The sequence below is a fragment of the Miscanthus floridulus genome, chromosome 18 (assembly GCF_019320115.1).
Source record: "Miscanthus floridulus cultivar M001 chromosome 18, ASM1932011v1, whole genome shotgun sequence".
NCBI classification, from domain to species: Eukaryota; Viridiplantae; Streptophyta; class Magnoliopsida; order Poales; family Poaceae; genus Miscanthus; species Miscanthus floridulus.
Genome location: NC_089597.1, coordinates 121,461,254 through 121,482,799, shown reverse-complemented (window position 1 = coordinate 121,482,799; position 21,546 = coordinate 121,461,254). Strand labels below are relative to the sequence as shown.

Genomic DNA, 21,546 nt, shown 5'->3' with positions numbered 1-21,546 from the left:
GGAAAGTCACTTGGTCAAGGTTGCAACCCTTACGAGAAAATATTAAGAAGAAATGGAATATACGAAGACATACAAGCTCAAGTGCATGAAATTATGTTTGCCTTTATCCATGAGTATATAGGTAGTATATCGTACCATTAAGGGGATGCAAGTGTTTTGACAAGTCTCTAGTGCTCAGGAATACCCACGAGACAAATTAGTAACACCTAACCCTGGTTTAAGTTCAATACAGCTGAGGTTGCCAGATTCCAAGTGACACAATTTTTTCCACAAATTTTAAGAGCACTTCCAAGGAGGGGTTCTGTCGGGTTCATAAACCCAGAGTCCCCGATGAGCCCGCTTCCTAGCAAAAGCTCAGCTCAGCATACGGCATTACAACAACGCTCGACTCCTGGGCCGGCCCAGATACCTAACGACAGGCCGGAAGAACGATCCAGTCTCTGACCGGAAGACCTGGCCAAGGAGGGGACAACACTCGCTTCCGACTCCGACCCGCTTTTCCGACCGAGAATACGCCAAACCTTTGCTTACAGCTCTTCTCCGACAGACGCGGTCGGAGCCGGCTGGGAACGACCGGCCGGAGACGCCCGCTCGGTGAGGACCTAAGAATCAGGCGGAGCAGATAAGACAAGACGCTCAAGTCAACCGCAATACCGAAGATCGTACCATGCACACTTGCAGGACAGTACGTCAGTACCACCAGGCCATACCAGAAGGGTGCTATGCAACCTTTCAAACATGTCAGAACACGAACAGTATTGTGGGCGCCGTCATTTGTCATAGAGTATGATAGGCGCCGACATTTGTCGTACCAGAAGAACACAATGGAGCCTGCTACATGCATCTGGGCGTCAACAGTATTGTGGGCGCCGACAAACTGTCTTGTACCCAACGGCGTGGGCAACAAGACTAGGCAGCACACACACTCTCTTTCTCTCTCTCTCTAAACTTGTAAGGCTGTCCCCTTCACCTATAAAAGGGGATGCGCTCTCTCCTAAATGGACGACGGTCATTTTGACTCTCTCTCTCTCTGCTAAGCTTTAGACATTATGAGCACTCGAACAGCTCCATAGCTCTAGAACTCTAAAGCTACACAGAGCACATGTTTTAGCACTTAGCGCACGTTGGAGCTCCCATCTCTCTTGGCCCTTCAGTTCAGAGCCCGACCGGACCTTTAACATCTCCCTTCTTATTCCCACTCGTTTGTAACCCCACAACAAACTTCGAGCACCTAGACTTAGGAATAAAGTCACCGATCGACTGAAACTGGATGTAGGGCACATTGCCTTAATTAATATAAACCCCGTGTCATTGAGTGATAGGCCACATTCGATCACAATGCACGGCAAAACTATAAATATTTACTTGTTGGTCACTTTTCGCACCGACAGTTGGCGCCGTCCGTGGGGAGAATATCGTATGTTCACGCTTTTGGTCATCGGATGGCCCACCTTTCCACCATCTTCGGCATGATGGGCTCAAGCGATACGATTCGCTTTGGCTTGCTGGAGTTTCCCACGCTCCCACCTGTTGGTATGTGGGTTCTTCCCGTCTTAGAGCCATTCTAGACCTTTCTCTTCGGAAGCCTGGACTTCATCGCCGACCAGCTCGACGTGTTTCGCCTTCGCGAGGAGGCACTTGTCCTGGCATCCGTCGGAGGAGGAGCACCCTCCGTCGGCTCTGGGCCACCCGGCGACCTCAATGACGAGACACCTGCGCTTCGCTCCGAGCCCACGCTGGGCTCAAACCCCACTGTGAGTAACGTACATATTGTTCTTTACTCGCTATTTAATATCTTTCGCCGAGTCTCCGGAGGGACCCCGTTATCCCCACCGCAACCGCTGTGCGACCGGTTCCCCTACGGCCTCGTGTCCTCCGTGGACGCGTACGCGCGGGGGCTCTGAAAGATGCTGACGCCGCCCCCTGTCACATCTGAATTCATGGGGATGGCGGGCTACGCTCTCGCCTCTTTCCACAACCTCGTGGATGACGAGGTTGAAAGCGACGACTCTAGCATCAGTGACATCGTGGCACCTAGCCACCCTCTGTCCTGGGAGTGTGCTATGGCGGACGCTCTAGGACAGCTGCCGGGGGTAGCAGAGTCTCTATAGACTCACACCCCTCTGGACCCTTGTGCGGAGGCCCTCGCGCGTGCGCAGGAGCATGGCGAGGAGTTACAACAAAGGCGACAGAGTTAGTCGCCACATGCGTCAGTGCGCTCGGCGCAGCACGCTACGCCACGAGCGCGTAACCTGGCAAGCGGTGCCTGGGGTCACGCCCGTCAGGTCCAGCACAACATCCTGGACGGAGGAAACGATCCCCCACAGTTTGCTTGGGCTGGCCAGAACATCGCCGCTACAGCGATGCTTCTGCGCAGCCTTCCCGAGCTTGTCGACCCCTAGGAGCAAGCGATCCACCGAAACCTCCAGGCACTGGTGGAAACCGCTGCTGTTCGACAAGCGGAGAGCTCTGCGCCGCGACACTGGCTTGCGGCCTCTTTTCCCACTGGGGGAATGGGGGCACACTAGTCGAATGACTCCATCTGCTTACCACTACAGTCGCCAGCCGTGGAATAGGAGGCCGCAGCTGCATCACGGCCTGACCCGGCGCGTGCTCCACACCGACCACCTGTGCATGAACGGCTCGGCCCGAACCACGACGCTCGTAGCATCATCAACAATTGGTGTCAAGCCCGGCGTGATGATGACACCCATCATGGGGCGGTGAGAGCAGGTGGCATGGGCCCCGGCCGAACCATCGAGGGGAGTGGGGATACGCACCCCAGGCATGGTCGCCAACCAGACGACCGAAGTCCCAACCCGGATGGCCTGGGACCACGGGCCTCTGGCCATCGCATCCAGAAAGCGTTGTTCCCACAACGCTTCCAACCACCCACCAACATCGCCAAATACACTGGGGAAACAAATCCCGGTACATGGCTCGAAGACTTTCGGCTTGCCTGCCGAGCCAGAGGAGTGGATGATGACCACTTTATCATTCAATACCTCCCCATTTGTGTGGTGAGCATGTTCGAGCATGGCTCGAATTCCTCCCGCCTGACAGCATCCGCGACTGGGCGAATCTCAAAAGGATCTTCATCGGGAATTTCCAAGGGACATATGTCCGTCCTGGTAATTCCTAGGATAAGGGAAAGGCCAAGAGTGAGGACCAAGACAAGGGCCCCTCCACGCAAAGGGGCAAAAAGAACAAGAAGGATCGGCGCCGACCGACCAACTTCGCTTTGGTCGACGTGACCGATCGTGTGGGCAAGCAGCCCCAGCAGGGTCAGCCTGACCACTTCTACAAGCTCATGGAGAGCCCATGGACCAACCATGCCTACCCCGTCAAGCACCTCTACAAGGACTGTGAACTCCTTAAGTGCTTTCTGCGACAGGCTAGCGGGCTGAAGGAAGGAAAGGACAAGGAGGTAGCGGCCAAGAAAGGAGGCACGACAGGCAAGGATGATGACGACTTTCCCAACCCCGAGGAATGCCTCATGATCTTTGAAGGATCCGATGCCATCTACTTCAAGCGCCAGCAAAAGGTGCGCTATAGAGAGGCATGCGTCGCCAAAATGGCCGCCCCCTTTTTTCTTAGCTGGTTAGAATCTCTGATCACTTTTGATCAGAGGGACCATCCTTCCCACGTCGCCAGACTAGGTTGCTACCCACTCGTCGTCGATCCCATTGTCTGCAAGAAAGCGCCTCACCAAGGTCCTGATGGATGGAGGTAGCGGCCTCAACATTCTCTACGCCGCCACCCTCGATGCCATGCGCATCCCCTGGTCGGAGCTCTCCCTTCCACGGCGTGATCTTGGGGACGCAGACATACCCGCTCGGGTAGATCGACCTGCCCCATCATGTTTGGCGATCGAGCCAACTTCCACTCGGAGGTCCTCACCTTTGAGGTGGTGGACTTCCTATGGTCCTACCATGCCATCTTGGGGCGGCCATGCTACGCCAAGTTCATGGCGATCCCCAACTACACCTACCTCAAGTTAAAGATGCCATGATCAAACGACGTCATCACTATGGGTAGCACCTTTTCGCATGCCTATACGTGCAACCGCGAGCATTACGAGCTCGCCACTGCCGTCATCAACTCTGCCAAGCTCCCTCAGCTTGGAAAATCGACTCCTGTAGTCCCAGACTACAACAAGCCAATCTCCTCGACTGTCTTCCACCCAATAGAGGAAACTAAGGCGGTGGAAATCGACCCCACCGACCCAACCAGGATGGTGCGGATCGAGGCCAAGCTTCCAGCCAAATAGGAATGTGAGCTCGCTGACTTTCTATGCGCCAATCGTGATGTCTTCACATGGAAACCTTCTGACATGCCAGACATACCACGGGAGGTCGCTGAGCACGCATTACGCCTCGTCCTGGGCTGAAAGCCCGCCAAGCAATGCCTGTGTTGCTTTGACGATGAGGGGTGCAAGGCCATAGGCAAGGAGATCGCCAAACTCCTGGCAGTTGGGTTTATCAAGGAGGTATACCACTTCGACTGACTAGCCAATCTTGTTCTTGTTAAAAAGAAGGCCGAGAAATGTAGAATGTCCGAAGGACCATTTTCCTTTGCCACACATAGACCAGATAGTCGACTCCACCTTAGGATGCGAAATCCTCTCCTTTCTAGATGCTTACTCAGGCTACCACCAGATCGTGATGAAAGAATCCGACCAGCTCGCAACTTCATTCATCACCCCGTATGATTCGTACTGCTACGTAACCATGCCTTTCGGTCTAAAGAACGCTGGTGCCACCAATCAACGGTGCATGCAGCAATGCTTCACCGACCAAATCGACCCACTCAACCAGCCTGACCAAGTCGAGCGGCCAAAACCAACAATCGCCGTCTATGTAGATGACATAGTGGTCAAAACAGCTCAAGCTTGTGACCTGATCATGAACTTGGCCACAACGTTCGCGAACCTCTGAAGGTTCAGCATCAAATTGAATCTCGAAAAATGTGTTTTTAGGGTTCCAAAGGGGAAGCTGCTTGGATACATCATGTCTAAACTCAGCATTAAGGCCAACCCCAAAAAAATCACAGCCATCTCCAACATGGGCCCTATACACAATGTCAAGGGCGTACAGAGGCTCACCGACTATTTGGCTTCCCTGAGCCGGTTCATCTCCCGGCTAGGCCAGCAGGGGATGCCTCTCTACAAACTTCTAAAAAAGATGGACGCGTTCGTCTGGACTGAGGAAGCATAGTAGGCTTTGGAAAGCCTCAAAGCATCACTAACATCGGCCCCAATCTTTGTCGCTCTGAACGGGGAGAACCCCTCCTCCTCTATATCACGGCAAGCAACCACGTCATGAGCGCTGCCTTAGTCATCGAAAGGGAGGATCCGAGACACCACCTGAAGATCCAACGACCCATATACTTCGTCGGAGAGGTACTCACCAACGCCAAGGTTTGGTACCCCCAGGTGCAGAAACTTCTATACGTCATGCTGATGGCGACCCAAAAGCTCATGCACTACTTCACCGACCACGGACTCATGGTCGTCACTTCATTCCCGCTAGATGACATTGTCCGCAACCATGACGCCGCAGGATGGATCTCTAAGTGGGCACTCAAGCTAATGGGCCATGACATCAGGTATACCCCCCACATTGCTATTAAGTCTCAATCTCTCGCGGACTTTATTGCCAAATGGATGGAGGTCCAGCTCCTGACCCCAGACTTCACCCACGAGTACTAGACGATGTACTTCAATGGGTCCATGATGGTGCTCGGCTCAAGGGCTGGAATGGTTCTAATCTCCCCAGATGGGAGCAGGCTCTGCTACGGGATCCGTCTCTATTTTTTGGCCTCAAACAATGCTATGGAATATGGGGCCCTCATCAACGGACTGCGCATCGCCATCGAGCTCGGCGCTACACAGTTGTACGTCCGCGACGACTCGGAGTTGGTCATCGACCAAGTCATGAAGGAGTCCTCTTGTAAAAGCCCCCTCATGGCATCATACTGCCAGGAGGTGCGCAAGCTCGATGACAAATTTTAGGGGATCGAACTACATCATGTCCCTTGAAAGGACAACGATGCCACCGATTTTTTCGCAAATTGGTTGCTAGGCGGGTTCCGTCTCCAGATGGGGTCTTCATCAACGACCTTCACGAGCCGTCTGCCTGCATCCTAGAAGGTCCGATCCAGACACACTCCGGCCTTGGTGCCTCCATGACAACGTCGCCCATCGACATCGCCGTGGCAGCACTCGATCAAGCTGACTAGAGAGCACCACTACTCGCATACCTCCTCGAGGAAATTCTCCCATCAGAAAGCACTAAAGCGCAACAAATCCCTCGACATGCCAAGATGTTTGTCGTATTCGGTAACGAACTTTACAAGCGAAGTCCGTGGGAGTACTCATGAAGTGCATCCCCACCGACCAAGGGAAATAGCTCCTCCTTGAGGTCCATGCCGGAATCTACGGACATCACGTGGCCCCAAGGTCGCTGGTCGAAAAAGCCTTTCGTCAAGGTTTTTACTGGCCCACTATGCTGCGAGATGCAAAGGAGGTCGTCCGTAGGTGTGAGGGATGCCAGTTCTACGCTCGGCAAACTCATTTGCTGTTGTAGGAGCTTCAAACCATCTGCATCACCTAGCCATTCGTGGTCTGGGGCCTCGACATGGTCGGACTCCTCAAAAAGGGCCTAGGTGGCTTCACTCACCTACTCGTAGCGATGGACAAATTCACCAAGTGGATAGATGCGAAGCCCATCGCCAGCATTCGCTCGGAAGAGGAGGTCAAGTTCTTCCTTGACATCATCTATTGTTTTGGTGTTCCTAACTGTATCATCACTGACCATGGAACTAACTTCACCGGGAAGAAGTTCCTAGACTTCTGTGATGGATACAGCATCAGGATTGACTTGGCCTCGGTCGGACATCCACGCACTAACGGTCAGGTCGAACAGGCCAATAGCATGGTCCTCCAAGGACTTAAGCCATGCATCTTTGACCGACTCAATAAGTATGCTAGGAGATGGGTTGCAGAGGTCTCAGCAATCCTCTAGAGCCTGAGAACGACCCCGAACCGATCCACAGGGTTCACACCTTTCTTCCTGGCCTACGGAGCTGAAGCAGTGTTGCCCTCTGACCTCGACCACGGTGCCCTAAGAGTGAAGGCCTTCGACCGAGACCAAGCCACGAAGGCTCAGCAAGACATGGTTGACCTACTCGAGGAGGTTCGCAAGACGACCGTCATCCGCTCCCCTCGCTACCAGCAAACTCTTCGCAGGTACCATGAAAGAAAAATTAGAGGGAGGATCCTCAAGGTCGGTGACCTCGTGCTCCAGAGAACCCAATCAACCAAGGAGAAATATAAACTCTCTCCACCATGGGAAGGACCCTATACAGTGACCGAGGTGATCCGACTGGGCACCTACCGACTGAAGGACAACAACGGCAACGTTCTCACCAACACATGGAACATCGAACAGTTACGTCGTTTCTTCCCCTAAAACTCGGTCTTACCATTTTCTTTCATTTAACGTTTGCTCCTACAAGCACCCCAGCCCAAGCACTCTCGGCCTAGGTCGCTCGGGGGCTCCATGAGGGTGCGATATCACCCCTCTTTTTTACTATCTTATAGTAATATTTTTCACCCAAACGAAAAGGTAGTCCATTCCTTTAATTACCCTACGTAACTTATGTTTTAAACTCCCAACCGATCATACCCCACCACGATCTACGGTTGCGAGCAGCTGAGCCTCGCGGGCCACGCTCGGGTTCTTAAGGTTGTAACCTATGTGTCAAACATGCAGGTGCAAAAAAGAAAGGATAAAAAACAAAGCTATGCTATTGTAATAACAAGGACGGATGCGACAAGCTTCCCCTTACAAGTGATTCCATCATAAAAACGAAATTGAACTATTCATGAATATAAAAAAACTATTCACATGGGGGCTCCTCCATGAACTTATCTTTTACAAATACTGACTACTTCTTCTCTAAATTCTATTGCGGCCACCCAGCGGCATCGGCTGATGGTACGATCGACGAGGATAAGGGCTGCTCGCTTTTTGACGGGACGACGTTTGGCTCGGTCGGAGGCAGGACGACGCTCGCTTCCGATCAGGTCTCCACTCCGTCAGCAGGTTGGATGACATCTTCCTGGCACACGCCTTCAGCCACGCTTGAACGGCGAGCCTCCATCACCCACTGCACGGAGACTTGCTCGGCAACCATTTGTGCATATGGCACGAAGCTCTCCCCAAGTGCATGGATTGCATCTGCGCTCCACCCGTCGGCGTACCCTATGCATATGGCGGTGAAGTCCAGGTCTAGGTGGTGCATCACCACTGAGGTCAGCCCCCCGACATCCCATAGAACATGCTGTCGGAGATGAGTGCCCAAACTTCATTCGGGATCTCCGCCGGCTGGATGGCAGGCGTACTGGTGGTAGGTCCTGACCCGAACACCTCAGGAAACAACCACCCGGGCGACGTTACGAGTCAGGTCAAGCTCCCACTCGAGAGCACGTCGCTCTTTAAGGGACTTGGCTAGCACCTCCGTGCTCTGACCGATCGCCGTCTTGGCTATCTCTAGCTCTCGCTCTAGAGAACCAATTTTCGCACCCATTTCTGGAAAAAGGACGACAAGTTCAGAAGCAAAGGAAAGGAAAAACCAAGGCATCAACCAAAGGTAGAATAGATACATACCAAGGCAGGTGCTTTCGAGGATGGAGAGTCCTTCCTCTTACTGGGTCACCTTCTCGAGCAGTCGAGCATTTGACTCCTCCACCTAAGCACCTACCCCTAGAGCATGAGCACTTCTTGATTGGCCTCCGATTGGGCCTTCCGCTCTGTCTCCAGAGCCTCCAAGGACTTCTGAAGCATCGCCTCAGTCTCTGCTAGGTGGACCTTCATTGCATCGAGTCCTTGCTCGGCAGCAATCACTCGTTCCACCATGAGCAGTTCCATCGCCCGCGCTCCCGTCGCTTCAGCTGCCTGGTCTTGGGACTCGCAGTGGGTGGATTCTAGCTAGCGCTAAAGCTTGTCAACCCACCACAACATCGTAGCTTCCCATCCCATCCGACTGTGTTCCTCCCAAAGGAAATGCTAAATCTTGTAAAGCGAGAAGCAAACATGCTAAAACAACCAGTGAAAGACCAAGGAGTCAAGGACAAACACTAAAACACAGAATGCTTACCTCTACAATGCATGGTAGGTCAGCTATAACCACGTGATGGACGAGCTCAACCTGCTCCAAGGCCTCCTTGAGCCTCGACTTGGTTTGGGCGAGATTAGACTACATCGATAGTCCTCTCTCCTCAAGCAAGTGACAGAGCCCCACATTCTCCTCATCGTGAAGGATGAACTGAGCCTTCCTCAGGTCACTAGGGCTGGGCCACACTAGCTCATGGGTCGCCCCCAACCCACTAGAAGATCCAGCCATCGCAATGTCATGCGACGACCGGATCATCACCAACTCCTACGATGGCGGGATAGCTAGCGGCTCCATCCTAGTGCTTGCCTTGCTAGAGCAGGGGATCTCCACTATCTAGACACTATGGCTCACCGACAGATGTTCTACCTCTGGCATGGCCACGTCTCCTCCTAACCCCTTCAGCTCTGACTAGGAGGCCGAGCCGTGTGTTCCTCCACTAGGCAAGACAGGGAGCTCGGTATCCCTCCTCTCTTCTGCCATAGCTATTGGGGGAGGGATCGCAAGGGTCACCTCAGACCCAACCTCCACTGTCACCATGGGGATCGCCGCCATCACCGCCATCGCCGCTGCCATCGTACTCGCTATCGACCGGGAGGACGCAACCCCCAGAAGGGAAGGTCGCATCGCCGCTAATATGCTTTCCTCGCTGCTCATCGCGACTCGCTGTAGGCTAGGTCTCCACTCCTCCTGCACAAGAGGCGAGGCGATGCCTAGTCCCGTCAGTCCCTGGCCGCTATGAAATAAGTACAGGTTAGTCGCAATCAAAGAACTCAACTGTGAGATCAAAAAGGAACATAGATGCATACCTAGACAAAAGCAGCAGGGCCCTGAAGCCCTGACCCGCTGGCAATGAGCTCGCCAAACGAGGACCATTCACGGGTCACGACCCATGCCCCCTCATATCGACCGAGGGAGGAGCCGACTTGGCCGGTTCCCGATCAGCCCATGAATGGCAGCGACCGCCAGCTCGTAGCGAACCCGCTGACGCAACTGACGGGCATCTCCCCGTTGTGGGTCACGCACACATGCTGACCCCGAAGATGTGAGGGGACGAACACGCTCCTCTAACTGGCCAGCGTGCCCCACCACGCTCGGAGTAGGGGGTACGGAGCCAACGACGCCTTCGAAGGGCACGACGACCGTGCCCACTTCACCTCTCATTCGATGGCGGCGTCTTCGCTCAAGGCACGCTTCCTTGACTTAGGAACATCGCCGCGCTTCTTCGAATCCCGCCCACCGCTGATGGACGTGGTCATAGGCTCATGATGCTCCACCGAGGTCACGACAAAGCCCCTATCTCCTTCATCCTTGGAGGTACTCACGTCGCTACCCATCTCCATGGGCTCCTTCGACTCAAGCTCTGCCTCTAGGTCGCTTCGACTTTCACCCGCCTGGACCCACCAGCCGATCTCCTTCGCCTTCTTGAACCTCCTCCGGGCCTTCTAAGCTCTCTTCTTCTTGGCAAGCGCTGCCTCCTTCAGGGTAGCTTGCCGAGCTACACCCTTTAGCCCCTTGGAAGATGTTGCCAGGATTTGTAACCCGTGAGTCCCTATGAAATGGACAACTCAAAATCAAAACAAGGGAAAGCAAGAGGGAAAAGGTCACATAATAAGAAGAGGGGAACATACCAGATTGGACAGCTTTGCGGCGTGATGAGGTTCGGACATTCCTTCAAGGGAGTCTTTATCCCTCAGTTGCAGCACCCGGTCGAGTCGACTCCAGACTTCATCCTTCGGTAACTCCTCTGGCGATGCGCGGTCGGGATCCGTTGGGCTAGAGTACGCCCACATCAGCCACCTCCTCTCCGTCAGCGGCGTGACTCAATGGTGGAAGAAGGTGTGGAAGACCCATAGCCCATCGAGGCCATACTGCACCAGCTTCTGAAGCTCCACCTCGATGACCTCCAGCTTGTTCTACCGACTGGAGGGACCCCACGACCAACTTTCCCACCTCTCCGGCCTTCTTTTGATGAACGACGGGAATGGCACCTCCACTGGGTTCCTAACGTAGAACCACTCGCCATGCCAGCCCCGATTGGAGTCATAGGGGGAGTACGCGGGGTAGGAGCCCGATGGCCTCGGCTTCATCTACAAGGCGAAGCCCCCAACTGGCGCGGTTCTTGGTGACTTCCCCTCAGACAAGGCTCGCCTAGTGAAGATCCATCAGAAGAGGTCCACGTGTGGCTCCATCCCGAGGAAGGCCTCATAGACAGTGACAAAACCAGCGATATACAACACCCCAGTTGAATTAAGGTGCTGTAGATCTAGGCCCCACTCGTTGAGGAGCCCGCGTAAGAACCAGTGCGTGGGATATCCAAACCCACGCTCGTGGAAGGCGAGGAAGGAGACAACCTCATTGACCCATGGTCGTGGAACAGCTTGCCCTGGCGTAGGAGCCCTCCAACGTGCTACCTCCTTTGATGGGAGCAGCCCCTTCTTGACGAAGGCGACTAGCACCTCCTCGTCTATGTTGGATGGCCTCCAGTTCGATATCGTGCTCTAGATTCATGAACAAATCTATGAGTTCTCCTCTCCCTCGCCTTACCCCCTCTCCTAGAAACCGCTGCAGCGCACGAACGGGCTTAGCGAAAAGGAAGAAGGAGGAGAGGCAGCAGTTGCAGAAAGGCGAAGGAATGGGAAGAAAACCCTATCCCTTCCCCCTATTTAATGTGGATAGGCATGCGATGGGATGCATCCTGACTGATGGGACACGCCCTGCCCAATGAAACATCGTCTGGTTAAAATAGGACGTGGCCTAGGTAGGACCCACCACTACCACAACCCAAGCATAGGAAACAAGGCGCAACCACATGCAAACAACCCTCCGCCTTCCCAGGGAGGGTTTGGAAGGGCCTACCAACAGGATCTCCGTCAAGGAAAGACCAATGGGCTACCTGAGTCGATCGGACAGCTCAGGCGATTGCCAAGAGATAGGTAAGGAGCAGTGGGATGCCCCATGTGGGCTATGCCGACTCTATCATGAATGACGGACATGGATCCCATTCGGACATATCCGATAAAGAGTTCCTCAAACACATCACTCGAGTCATCAAGGTAACTTTACTAAACCTTCTTACTTTATTTTATTTTCTAAAGCATAATCATTCATTCATCCTTTCTCATACACGCATTCACACTTTCATCCATACAATCATTCATTCATCCCATACATCCAAAGCATTGCATATGCAATTGATGCATCACAATATTTTGTGTTGCGTCACAAAGCGGTAGTCGCCTCATTCGACATGAGCGACGTTCGACCGGGGTTCGAAGGCTGGCCCACGAAGGGCCTGAGGCCGCCTCGCATCAAACAGAGCCAGGGGAGAAAACGCAGATGAGCCCTAGCGTCCCTCGCCTGATCTGCTCAGAAGCAGATAGGGCCATCTCGACCTTCTCGTCCGATCCTAACCTCAAGCCATGCCCATAGAATCTCCATCGAGGGGAGGCCAGCGGGCCACCTGAGTCGATCTCCAAAATGACTCAGGCATCTGTCGGGAGGTGGGTTAAGGAGCAGTGGAATACCACATGAGGGCTATGCCGACCCCGTTACGAACGACAGACCTGGATTCCACTCTAACATACCTGTTAGAGAGCTCACCAAGTGCATCACTCGAGCCGTCGAGGCAAGTGACGTTAGCTCAGCCCCTCCAGTTGCGGAAACCGCGGATGGGGTAACGCACGAAACTAGACTAACCCCTAGGCCACGCCCAGCACTTGGATCCACGCTCCGTCACGCCCGACCCCTCGGCTGCTCCCGATGATAAGTCAAAAAATCCCTAGGCCATTCTACCCGAATCGCCTGGGGGCTCTAGGGCTACACCCACTGGGTGCGCTCGCACGCACCCGCTGGCAAGTTAAAAAATCCCAAGGCAATTTCTAGGACCACCCAGGCCACGCCCCTTGTTGGGCTCCGCCTCGTCCGACCCCCGAGGGCTAGCTTCGCTTCGGTTGACCCCCGAGGGTAGGCTCTGCCTCGGCCGACGTTTGGGGGCTAGCTCTACCTCGTCCGATGTCTGAGGGCTGGCCCCGCTTCGCCCGATCCCTTAGACATGGTCCCTAACGGAAGCTCGTGCCGCCGCTAACCACTACGGGCCAGAAAGTACAAACCCAGGTCAAACTTCTGGCATCGTGTAGGGAGCGGTCGCGTCTCAGCATGACCCGTCTCCGCGACATGATGTTCTAGGGGACTCACGTCGACCCACACTAACAGATGCATGGTCACTATGCTTCCTACACCTTGTACAACCGCTGATCAGCATGCCGGTTCTTTGGTCCGATGCTTGGGTCCGCGCTCCATCGCGCTCGACCCCTCGGCCATGCTCGACACCTAGGTTCGCGCTTCGTCGCGCCCGACCCCTCGACCGCGCCCGACGCCTGGGTCCGAGCTCCGTCGCGCCCGACGGCAACTCACGATCTTACACCCATCCATTGCTCTCGTACAACGAGTATAAACAACCCCTTCATGATTTCGTGGAAGACCCGAAAGGGCTTGGGGGCTGCTGTCAGGTTCATAAACCTAGGGTCCCCGATGGGCCTGCTTCCCAGCAAAAGCTCGGCCCAGCAGACGGTATTACAACAACACTCGACTCCTGGGCCGGCCCAGATACCTAACGACAGGCCGGAAGAGCGATCCAGTCTCCGGCCGGAAGACCTAGCCAAGGAGGGGACAACACTCGCTTCTGACTCTGACCCGCTTTTTCGACCGGAAATACGCCGAACCTCTGCTTATAGCTCTTCTCCAACCGACGCGATCGGAGCCGACTGGGAACGATGACCGGGGACGCCTGCTCGATGAGAACCCAAGAATCAGGCGGAGCAGATAAGACAAGACACTCAAGTCAACCGCAATACCGAGGACCGTATCCTGCACACCTATAGGACAGTACCACCAGGCCACACCAGAAGGGTGCTATGCAACCTTTCAGACATGTCAGAACACGAACAATATTGTGGACGCTGTCATTTGTCATACAGTATGGGAGGCGCCGACATTTGCCATATCAGAAGAACACGATGGAGCCTACCACACGCATCTAGGCCACATCCGATCACAACGCACAGTAAAACTACAAATATTTATTTATTGGTCATTTTTCGTACCGACAGGTTCTTTGTCGTCGTGGTCTAGAATTTGGCTAGTACCTATGGTTTTAGAGTAGTGGGGTATTTATATCTCCTTGCCCTCTCATTTGTGAGTTGTTGATTCCTAGTGATACTAGAAATATTCTAAAGTTTTTAATTAGGTTTCCTTCCGTCTCAAATTGGTATTTTAAGTTTATAATTAGGTTTCCTTCCTTCTCAAATTGGTATTTTTAAGTTTATAATTGGTTTCCTTCCTTCTCAAATTGGTATTTTGTGAGTAGCTGATTTCCGAGTGGCTAAAATATGTTGAAAGAATATTTTCAATGACCTTTTGTCAAGAATGGATTGAGAAATAAGATGGGTGATAGCGTGTCTAGCCACTTATGTTGAGCGAGATAGCTTCTTGCCTTCTTACAAGGAAGGCCCCGTTCGCTGGTCTGAAACTTGGCTGAAATTGACTGAAAAATATTGTTCTGGCTGAATCGTTGTGAGAGAAAAAAAATGTTCTGGCTAAAAAAACAAGTCGAATAAGTCGAATATAGGGTAAGCCGAATAGGGACGAAATGACGAGGGGATAATCAAACAATTTTATGGCCATTAGAAGGCACATGACTGACAAGTAGTGTCGTATTCTTGTCCAACTATTATAGCTACACTTTTTAGTTTAATCTTATTGTGTTTGATAATTTATAGTAATACTTATGTGTTGTCATGTTACAATTATGGCGGTCAAAAAGTTGGTCAAATTTTTATGTAACATCAGGCCACACTATCCTAAACTATTAGCTACGCCACTGACTTAAAATCCTAGCTACGTCACATACAACCATGATTTGAACTGTTAAGGGCCCTGTTTGTTGCAGCTCTCAAGGGCTCCGGCTCCTGCATATGGTTCCTGTGCAACACTGTGCAACGCAAAAAAAAAAAAGGCTCCGACTCCTCCCATGGTAACCTAAGGGTCTGTTTGGTACGGCTCCGAGGTGCTTCTGCTTCTACACTGTTTATGCACTGTAGCGTGCCAGAACCGGAGCCGGTGGAGCCAGAAATTCGAGCTTCACTGGCTCCGTAAACAGTACCCCTGCTACAGTGAGAGGAAAAAGGTGTGGGGAGAAAAACAGCTGTCGTGCCTCGCTATGTGATTGCGCGATGGCGCGGAGCGGCGACGGCGAGGAGGGGACGATGATCGGGCGAGGTGCGGACTGTGGTCTCGGACACAGAGCCACCGGGAGCGGTTCGCCGATAGCGAAGCGCGTGAGCACAGACGTGACGACGAGGCAGCGACGACGAGGCGCTTCGATCTGCTCGCAGATGGCTGCGGTGGCCATGCCGACGATGGAGGGGACCAGGCCAATGCCAATCTAGAGAGGCACGCCCATATGGAGCTCCGTGGCCAGCTCACACAGCCCATGTGGAGCCAACCGGCACCGAGCGTGATAAGCTTAAGGCATGCTAGAGCAAAGAGTTTGTATGCATGCAAACGAGTTCGCAATGAGTTCACAATGGCTGGACGAGGGCGAAGATGGCGATGGTGAGGTATCATCCGAGCAAGAAGAAAAGTGCCTCGACGTAAAGATTGACGGCAAAAGCAGCCACCATGACAGATGCTATTTTTAGGTAACGGTCCATTCTTTCGATGATATTTTACGTAACGGACGTCTTTCGATGGTATTTTCTGAATGTCGTGATGTTTGGATGCTATAAAACCAATTTTCCCTTTTCTGGTAAATAGCAGAGGAACTGGAGCCGTTTTTTAAGTCTGGAGGAGACTCAAGTGCTCTCAACTTGAGAAGGATCATGACAAACAAGCCCTTAATGATTTCCTCCCAAGACTAATGATTTCCTTCCAAGAAAAACTCAGATTTGCGAAGACATTATAAGACAGACATGGACCTAATCACCCTGCGAATTGATGTTACTACTACAGTACATACCGTCAAGAACAAAAAAAACTAAAAATGCTGTACTGCCGTACTGCGGTGGAGTTCACGCCCCAAGTGTCTTTTGCTTCTTGGCAGTATTGATGTAGGGCCGCAGCACAAACTCACTTTGCGCTTCATTTTGTTCCACGGTTCCTAGTTTGATCTGGTGGACAAGAGCAACATGTTAATACTGATCAAACATTACTCTGCAATGAGAGCCTCTAACAGTGTGTTAATGACTGGATGGATGGAATAATTGTCACCTGGTACAGCCGCAACTCAAACCGGGGGCCGACCTCCTTCAGGTCGATCGATTTGGGGCCACCCGGTTTTTCATAGACATGATGCCTTGCATGACAAAGTAAAAGAAACATCAGTCTTCTCATGAAGTGTAAAAGGCATATCGGCAACTAATGCTCTACATCTAGTAACAAAAAAAAAACTATATTGCAGAAATAGTGAATCGTGTACCTGAAAGAGATGTAGTCATCTCTGTTAGCAAAAGTAATTATTCGCTTTGAATCTGGCTTTGGCACAGAAAAGAGGTGCTTGAGAATAGTTGCAGTCCTTTCGCCAATCTGCAACAAATGTCAGGTTATTAAACTGCTATGGACATGCAGGACACAGCGTGCAATGCTCTCTACAATTGAGAAAACAGGAAGATAGCTAATCTACAAGTAGAAAAACAAGCTAATATCCCTAGTAAAACTCCAAAGGGAGTTTAAGTCACTACAATCCAATCCACTCTACAAACTAACCAGGTCACAGAATGGCTTCCACTCTCATCAGCCAAACAAAGTGTCATATGCTAAATCTAACCTTCAGAAGCTATAGTGGGCTGAGACTTGTCTTCACAGTAGCATGTACATATCAGGTTAACAACAGTTTTTTATTAAAAAAAACAAATAAAGACTCCAAGTTCTAGGTGTATATTAGGATTTACATGCAATCCTATCACATTTTGAACCCAAAAAAACAGAACAGAGGATAAAAATGGCCAAGAAGAGCAGAACAAGAAAAGAAATCAAGAAAAGCAAAACATATCAAACCAGTGAAAGTGGAGGTTTTCAGTCTAAGTTATGAATGGATTTAGGTGTCTTTCATGTAATAATATCTCAGGTTAACGAGAAAGATATCATTGCAACCTCCAACATTAAGAATAAAAAGCAAGCACATCAAGTCAACAAGACAAACAACATCACAGCCTCAGAGTGCTGTGGAAATACTAGAATTCATTTCAACTGTGTTTAATTTGGAAAATAAATTAACAGAACTAAATGGAATCACCAAATGACCAAAGAATAAGAAAAGCACAGAAAACTGGTGAGTGGAGGTTCTCAGTCTTGAGTTATGAATGGATTTAGGTGTCTTCCATGCAATAAATGCTCAGGTTAACGAGAAAGACATCATTGTAACCTCCATTGTCACAGGGATAGATAGGAAGCACATCCCCAAGTTAAAAGACAAACATCATCACAACCTCGAGTTCCGTGGAAATATTAGGATTCACTGCAACTCTATTTAATTTAGAACAGAAATTAACAGAAATAAATAGAGCCACCAAACAACCAAAGAATAAGAGAAGGAAAACATAGAAGACTACTCAGGGTGGAGAGTGGAGGTTCTCTGCCTTGAGCTATGGGTGGATTTAAGTGTCTTTCATCGAACAAACATGTATCAGGTTAACGAGAACACATCATTGCCTCCCAACATTGTAAAATAGGCATGCACATGGTGGGATGCTAGGCAAAAGAAGCGAATGAAAATACTGTCACAAACAAATCGCAACACCCTCAACTTGTTATATCTTTAGAATCAATGCTGCTCAGTTAGTCTTTGAATGGATATATTCTATCCGCATAGTATATCTCAGGTTAACAAGAAGTCCATCATGGCAGCCACACAAGGTAGTAAGAAAAGTATAAAGTGTAGTGTGAACACTTGTTTGCATTCAACATTTTGTTTGATGTGAGCAGCAGTATATTTTGGATTGGAACTATTGTTAAATCAAACAATGAGCAACATGGTCAAATGAAACAAAACAGCAAACTTGCTAGGAAACAATGCATGTATGATCCACCTGGGTTGAGAAGTTGTCCAGTATTAAATGGGGGTAAGCTTCTGACATTTTGCCCATCGCCTTCCTGTCCTTGATACCATGACGTGTCACCTGCACACAACAACAAAGGCTCAGGATACAACCAAGTGTGGGCACTCATTGTGTACACTTGTGCTCAGCACAAGCTCAGAATATATATACTTCAAGAACCGATAACCGATAAGCACACTTACCACATTGAGCAACCCAAAGTATGCAGTTGGACCATGCGGTAGATGGGAGACAATCAAACCATCAGGTTGACCACGGTGTTCATGGACCAGGATAAGATCTGTTATATCATGTGAGCGGCAGGATTCAACAATTTCTGATATGACCTGGCAAAAATACAGATGAGAGAGTGAAGAACAAGAACCAAGACAACAAAATACTAGAGTGCAGGATACACTTAGGCAAACGAATTGTCCGAATTGTGCACGGCAATATGTTCACTACCTAAACATCATGGGCAACATCACAATAAGTTTTAATTTATTGCAAAGGATGCATAGCTAGTATTATATGTGGCTTAAAAAAAAGAACATAGCACTGTAAAGGGCTGCCACGCTATACCTGCCCACCACGGTTCATTCTTTGTGAATTTGGGAAGACAACCTTGAGCTCCTAGGCATAGCAAAAGAACCAGAGAGGTCGGTTTAGCTGAATGCCTTTATGCAATGCATCGTTCGAACCCATGGAAAGCACCTAAAAACTTCCATCCAGAAAAACAAAAGCATACCTTAACAAACTGGGTTAGGGGCGCGCTGGGATTGCGAGACGTGGTCAAGAGTATCTTTGGCTCCCGAATGTTAGCAGTAGCGTACTCGTTGTCAACGATGCTCTTCGGAACTGTAGCACACCCATCCACCAATCCACACAACAGAGTAAACGAACACATCATTAGCCGGACACAAACGATGCAAACCTATCACTCCCTACAACAAATGGAGCAAGGAGGGGGACACGGCAACAGCACACCTTGACGCTCCTGATCCTCGAGGTCGATCTGCCTCCGCAGGTCGTGCTCCTCGTTGCGGAGCTCGGTGGGGATGGGCTTGCCCTCCTCGAGTGCCGCCCGGATGCGGCGCTTCTTCTCGAAGAGCGCCCGCTGGGGGCCCTCGAGGCTCTTGGAGTACAGGTACTCCCGACGCTGACGTATATTCCGCCGTAGCATCTTCGCTTCCCTCCTCCTCCTCCTCCTTAGGGGCGGATCTAGTAGAGGGACATGGGTGAGTGGTGACCCGGTAATTAGAAGGTATTTTTTGCTGAAGTAGCCATCAATTAGCCAAATAGATTGAGGTCAGAGTTTGGGAACTCTGTTTCGCACAGCATACAGGGAAGAGAAGGGGTGGGGATACCTGGTGGGCGCTCTTCTCCGGCGAAGGCCTCGGCACCTGGCGTAGGGCGGCGGCGGCGGCGGCGGCGAGAGAGAGAGCGAGCGCCCGGCGGCTGGCACTGGGACTCTGGGTGGAGAGGCGGATGCTGGTGGCGGTTCGCAGTATATATCCGCTTGGTTGTAGTTGGGCCTTTAATGGGCCCTCTCCTTCCAAGCTGTGGGTTAGCTAGCGGGGAACGGGAACGGAGAACAGGAAGCATCGCACCCTCTCGTCTTCGGAGACGAGGATAATAAGTGGCCAAACGGGCCGCCCGGCAACGGCTAGGCACGGCACTATGTGACATGTACGTTAACTATATCGTATATGATAGTGTCACCGTACCAACTTAACGGCTCAGACATAGCATTATCGCTATTTAGATGTGTCATGCCGTGCCTCCGGACACGATAGCATGTAGTGTCTGTGTCAGCACTGGCACTGTAAGTGCCAAACACCTCATATTGATCAGAATTTTATGAAGTAATAGAATCGTCTTAAACTTGTTGAAAATATCAAAGACTCCAAGATTTTCACTGAAAATACAAGTTCACAGAGATGACACAAACACAACAGAGATAACAAAATAAAGTTTTATTGAGAGCTTTAGTGTAAGGACTCCTTCATTAAAAACTTATCTAGGTAAAACTCACGCTTGTGAGAAACTCTAAATAGAAAAAAAAAGTATAGCCCAGCTACATAGAAGTTCATTGTTCTTACATCAAAGTTCACAAATCCAACATATTACAGTCACATTACATAAAATGATCACTGAGACACTAATCAAGATAAAGTTCTTCAAATGCTTCTTCAAGCTCTTTGTCCTCCACATTGTATTGCAGCCTTGCCTCAGCAGCCTCCTAGTCTTTCATGCAGGTGAGCATATCCACCATCTTAGGCTTTAGCTTTCTCTGCCGCTACTCGATGATCCTGCTAGTCATAGTAAAAGTGAATTATGAAGATATGATAGACACAGAAATAATTAAAATATCTTTTGCCATGATAGACAGCACTGGATATGCGAGTTTGTGCTGATACCACCAGTTCAAGAGATTAAAATCATCATATAACTGGCTAATAGTGTCACGGTCCAAGTAGGAAATAAGTTTGAAGCAGTAGAAGCTAAAGAACTTGCAGCCTGCAGCAGGGCCTCTAGACATATTAAGAGTAGCAGCTAGAGGATGGATACCACCAGCAGAATCATCACCATCATCATCATAAATTTCATCCCAAACAGACATTTTCTTACCAGACAAGTTAGGGAGGACAACCTCCTCAACCTAACAGCTCCATATTTCTCCTCATACTTATTGTAAGCATCAGTAAGTCTAGCTCTAGTGCCAACCTGATATACAGTATAATCTGTATTGGTCAGGTTACCCAACCTCCTCAACACTCTCATGAAACCTTTCATTTTAGCTCTAGGGTCCAAGATAAATGCAAAAGAATAAAGTAAAGGTATGTCCCTCCAATATTTATTATATTTATCTATCATAGGTCTGAGGTGAATGCCATTACCATAATTTTTAGGTGTATAGCAATCTTAACTAAATAATGAATCATAAGTGGAGATATAGGATAGTACACAGCAAACAATGCAACTATAGAATCATAAAACAGTTCAAGAAATGTAAGTACTTTTTTTTGCAATAGCCCAATGTTCATCAGTTAAAAGCATCTGACCGCCTTCAGTCCTAGGATAGTGAGCATGCATGAAAGTAGTGAAAGGGGTCTTATGAGGAAACAAATGCTTAAGCATCAGATATGTAGAATTCCACCTTACCTCCATGTCCAGTTGAAATTTTCTAGGCCTAACACCAGTGGTAATGCAGTAACTTTTATATGCAGCAATTCTCTGGTGAGATGAGTTTAAAAAGGATATTGCAGTTCGA

The 21,546-nt window shown here is 50.4% G+C and overlaps 1 protein-coding gene across 1 annotated transcript; it reads right to left on the bottom strand.

The window, feature by feature from the left end:
• Window positions 1–16,073: 16,073 nt before the first annotated feature.
• Window positions 16,074–19,772, bottom strand: LOC136521141 (uncharacterized). The gene is made up of 9 exons (XM_066514839.1): window positions 19,640–19,772; window positions 19,260–19,493; window positions 19,021–19,130; window positions 18,855–18,905; window positions 18,476–18,619; window positions 18,264–18,353; window positions 16,655–16,761; window positions 16,447–16,531; window positions 16,074–16,346 (listed from the first exon to the last, which is right to left on the bottom strand). The coding sequence occupies exons 2-9, from the start codon at window positions 19,453–19,455 to the stop codon at window positions 16,248–16,250; spliced, it is 882 nt and encodes a 293-aa protein (XP_066370936.1). The 5' UTR covers window positions 19,456–19,493; window positions 19,640–19,772; the 3' UTR covers window positions 16,074–16,247.
• Between the last annotated feature and the right edge of the window lie 1,774 nt (window positions 19,773–21,546).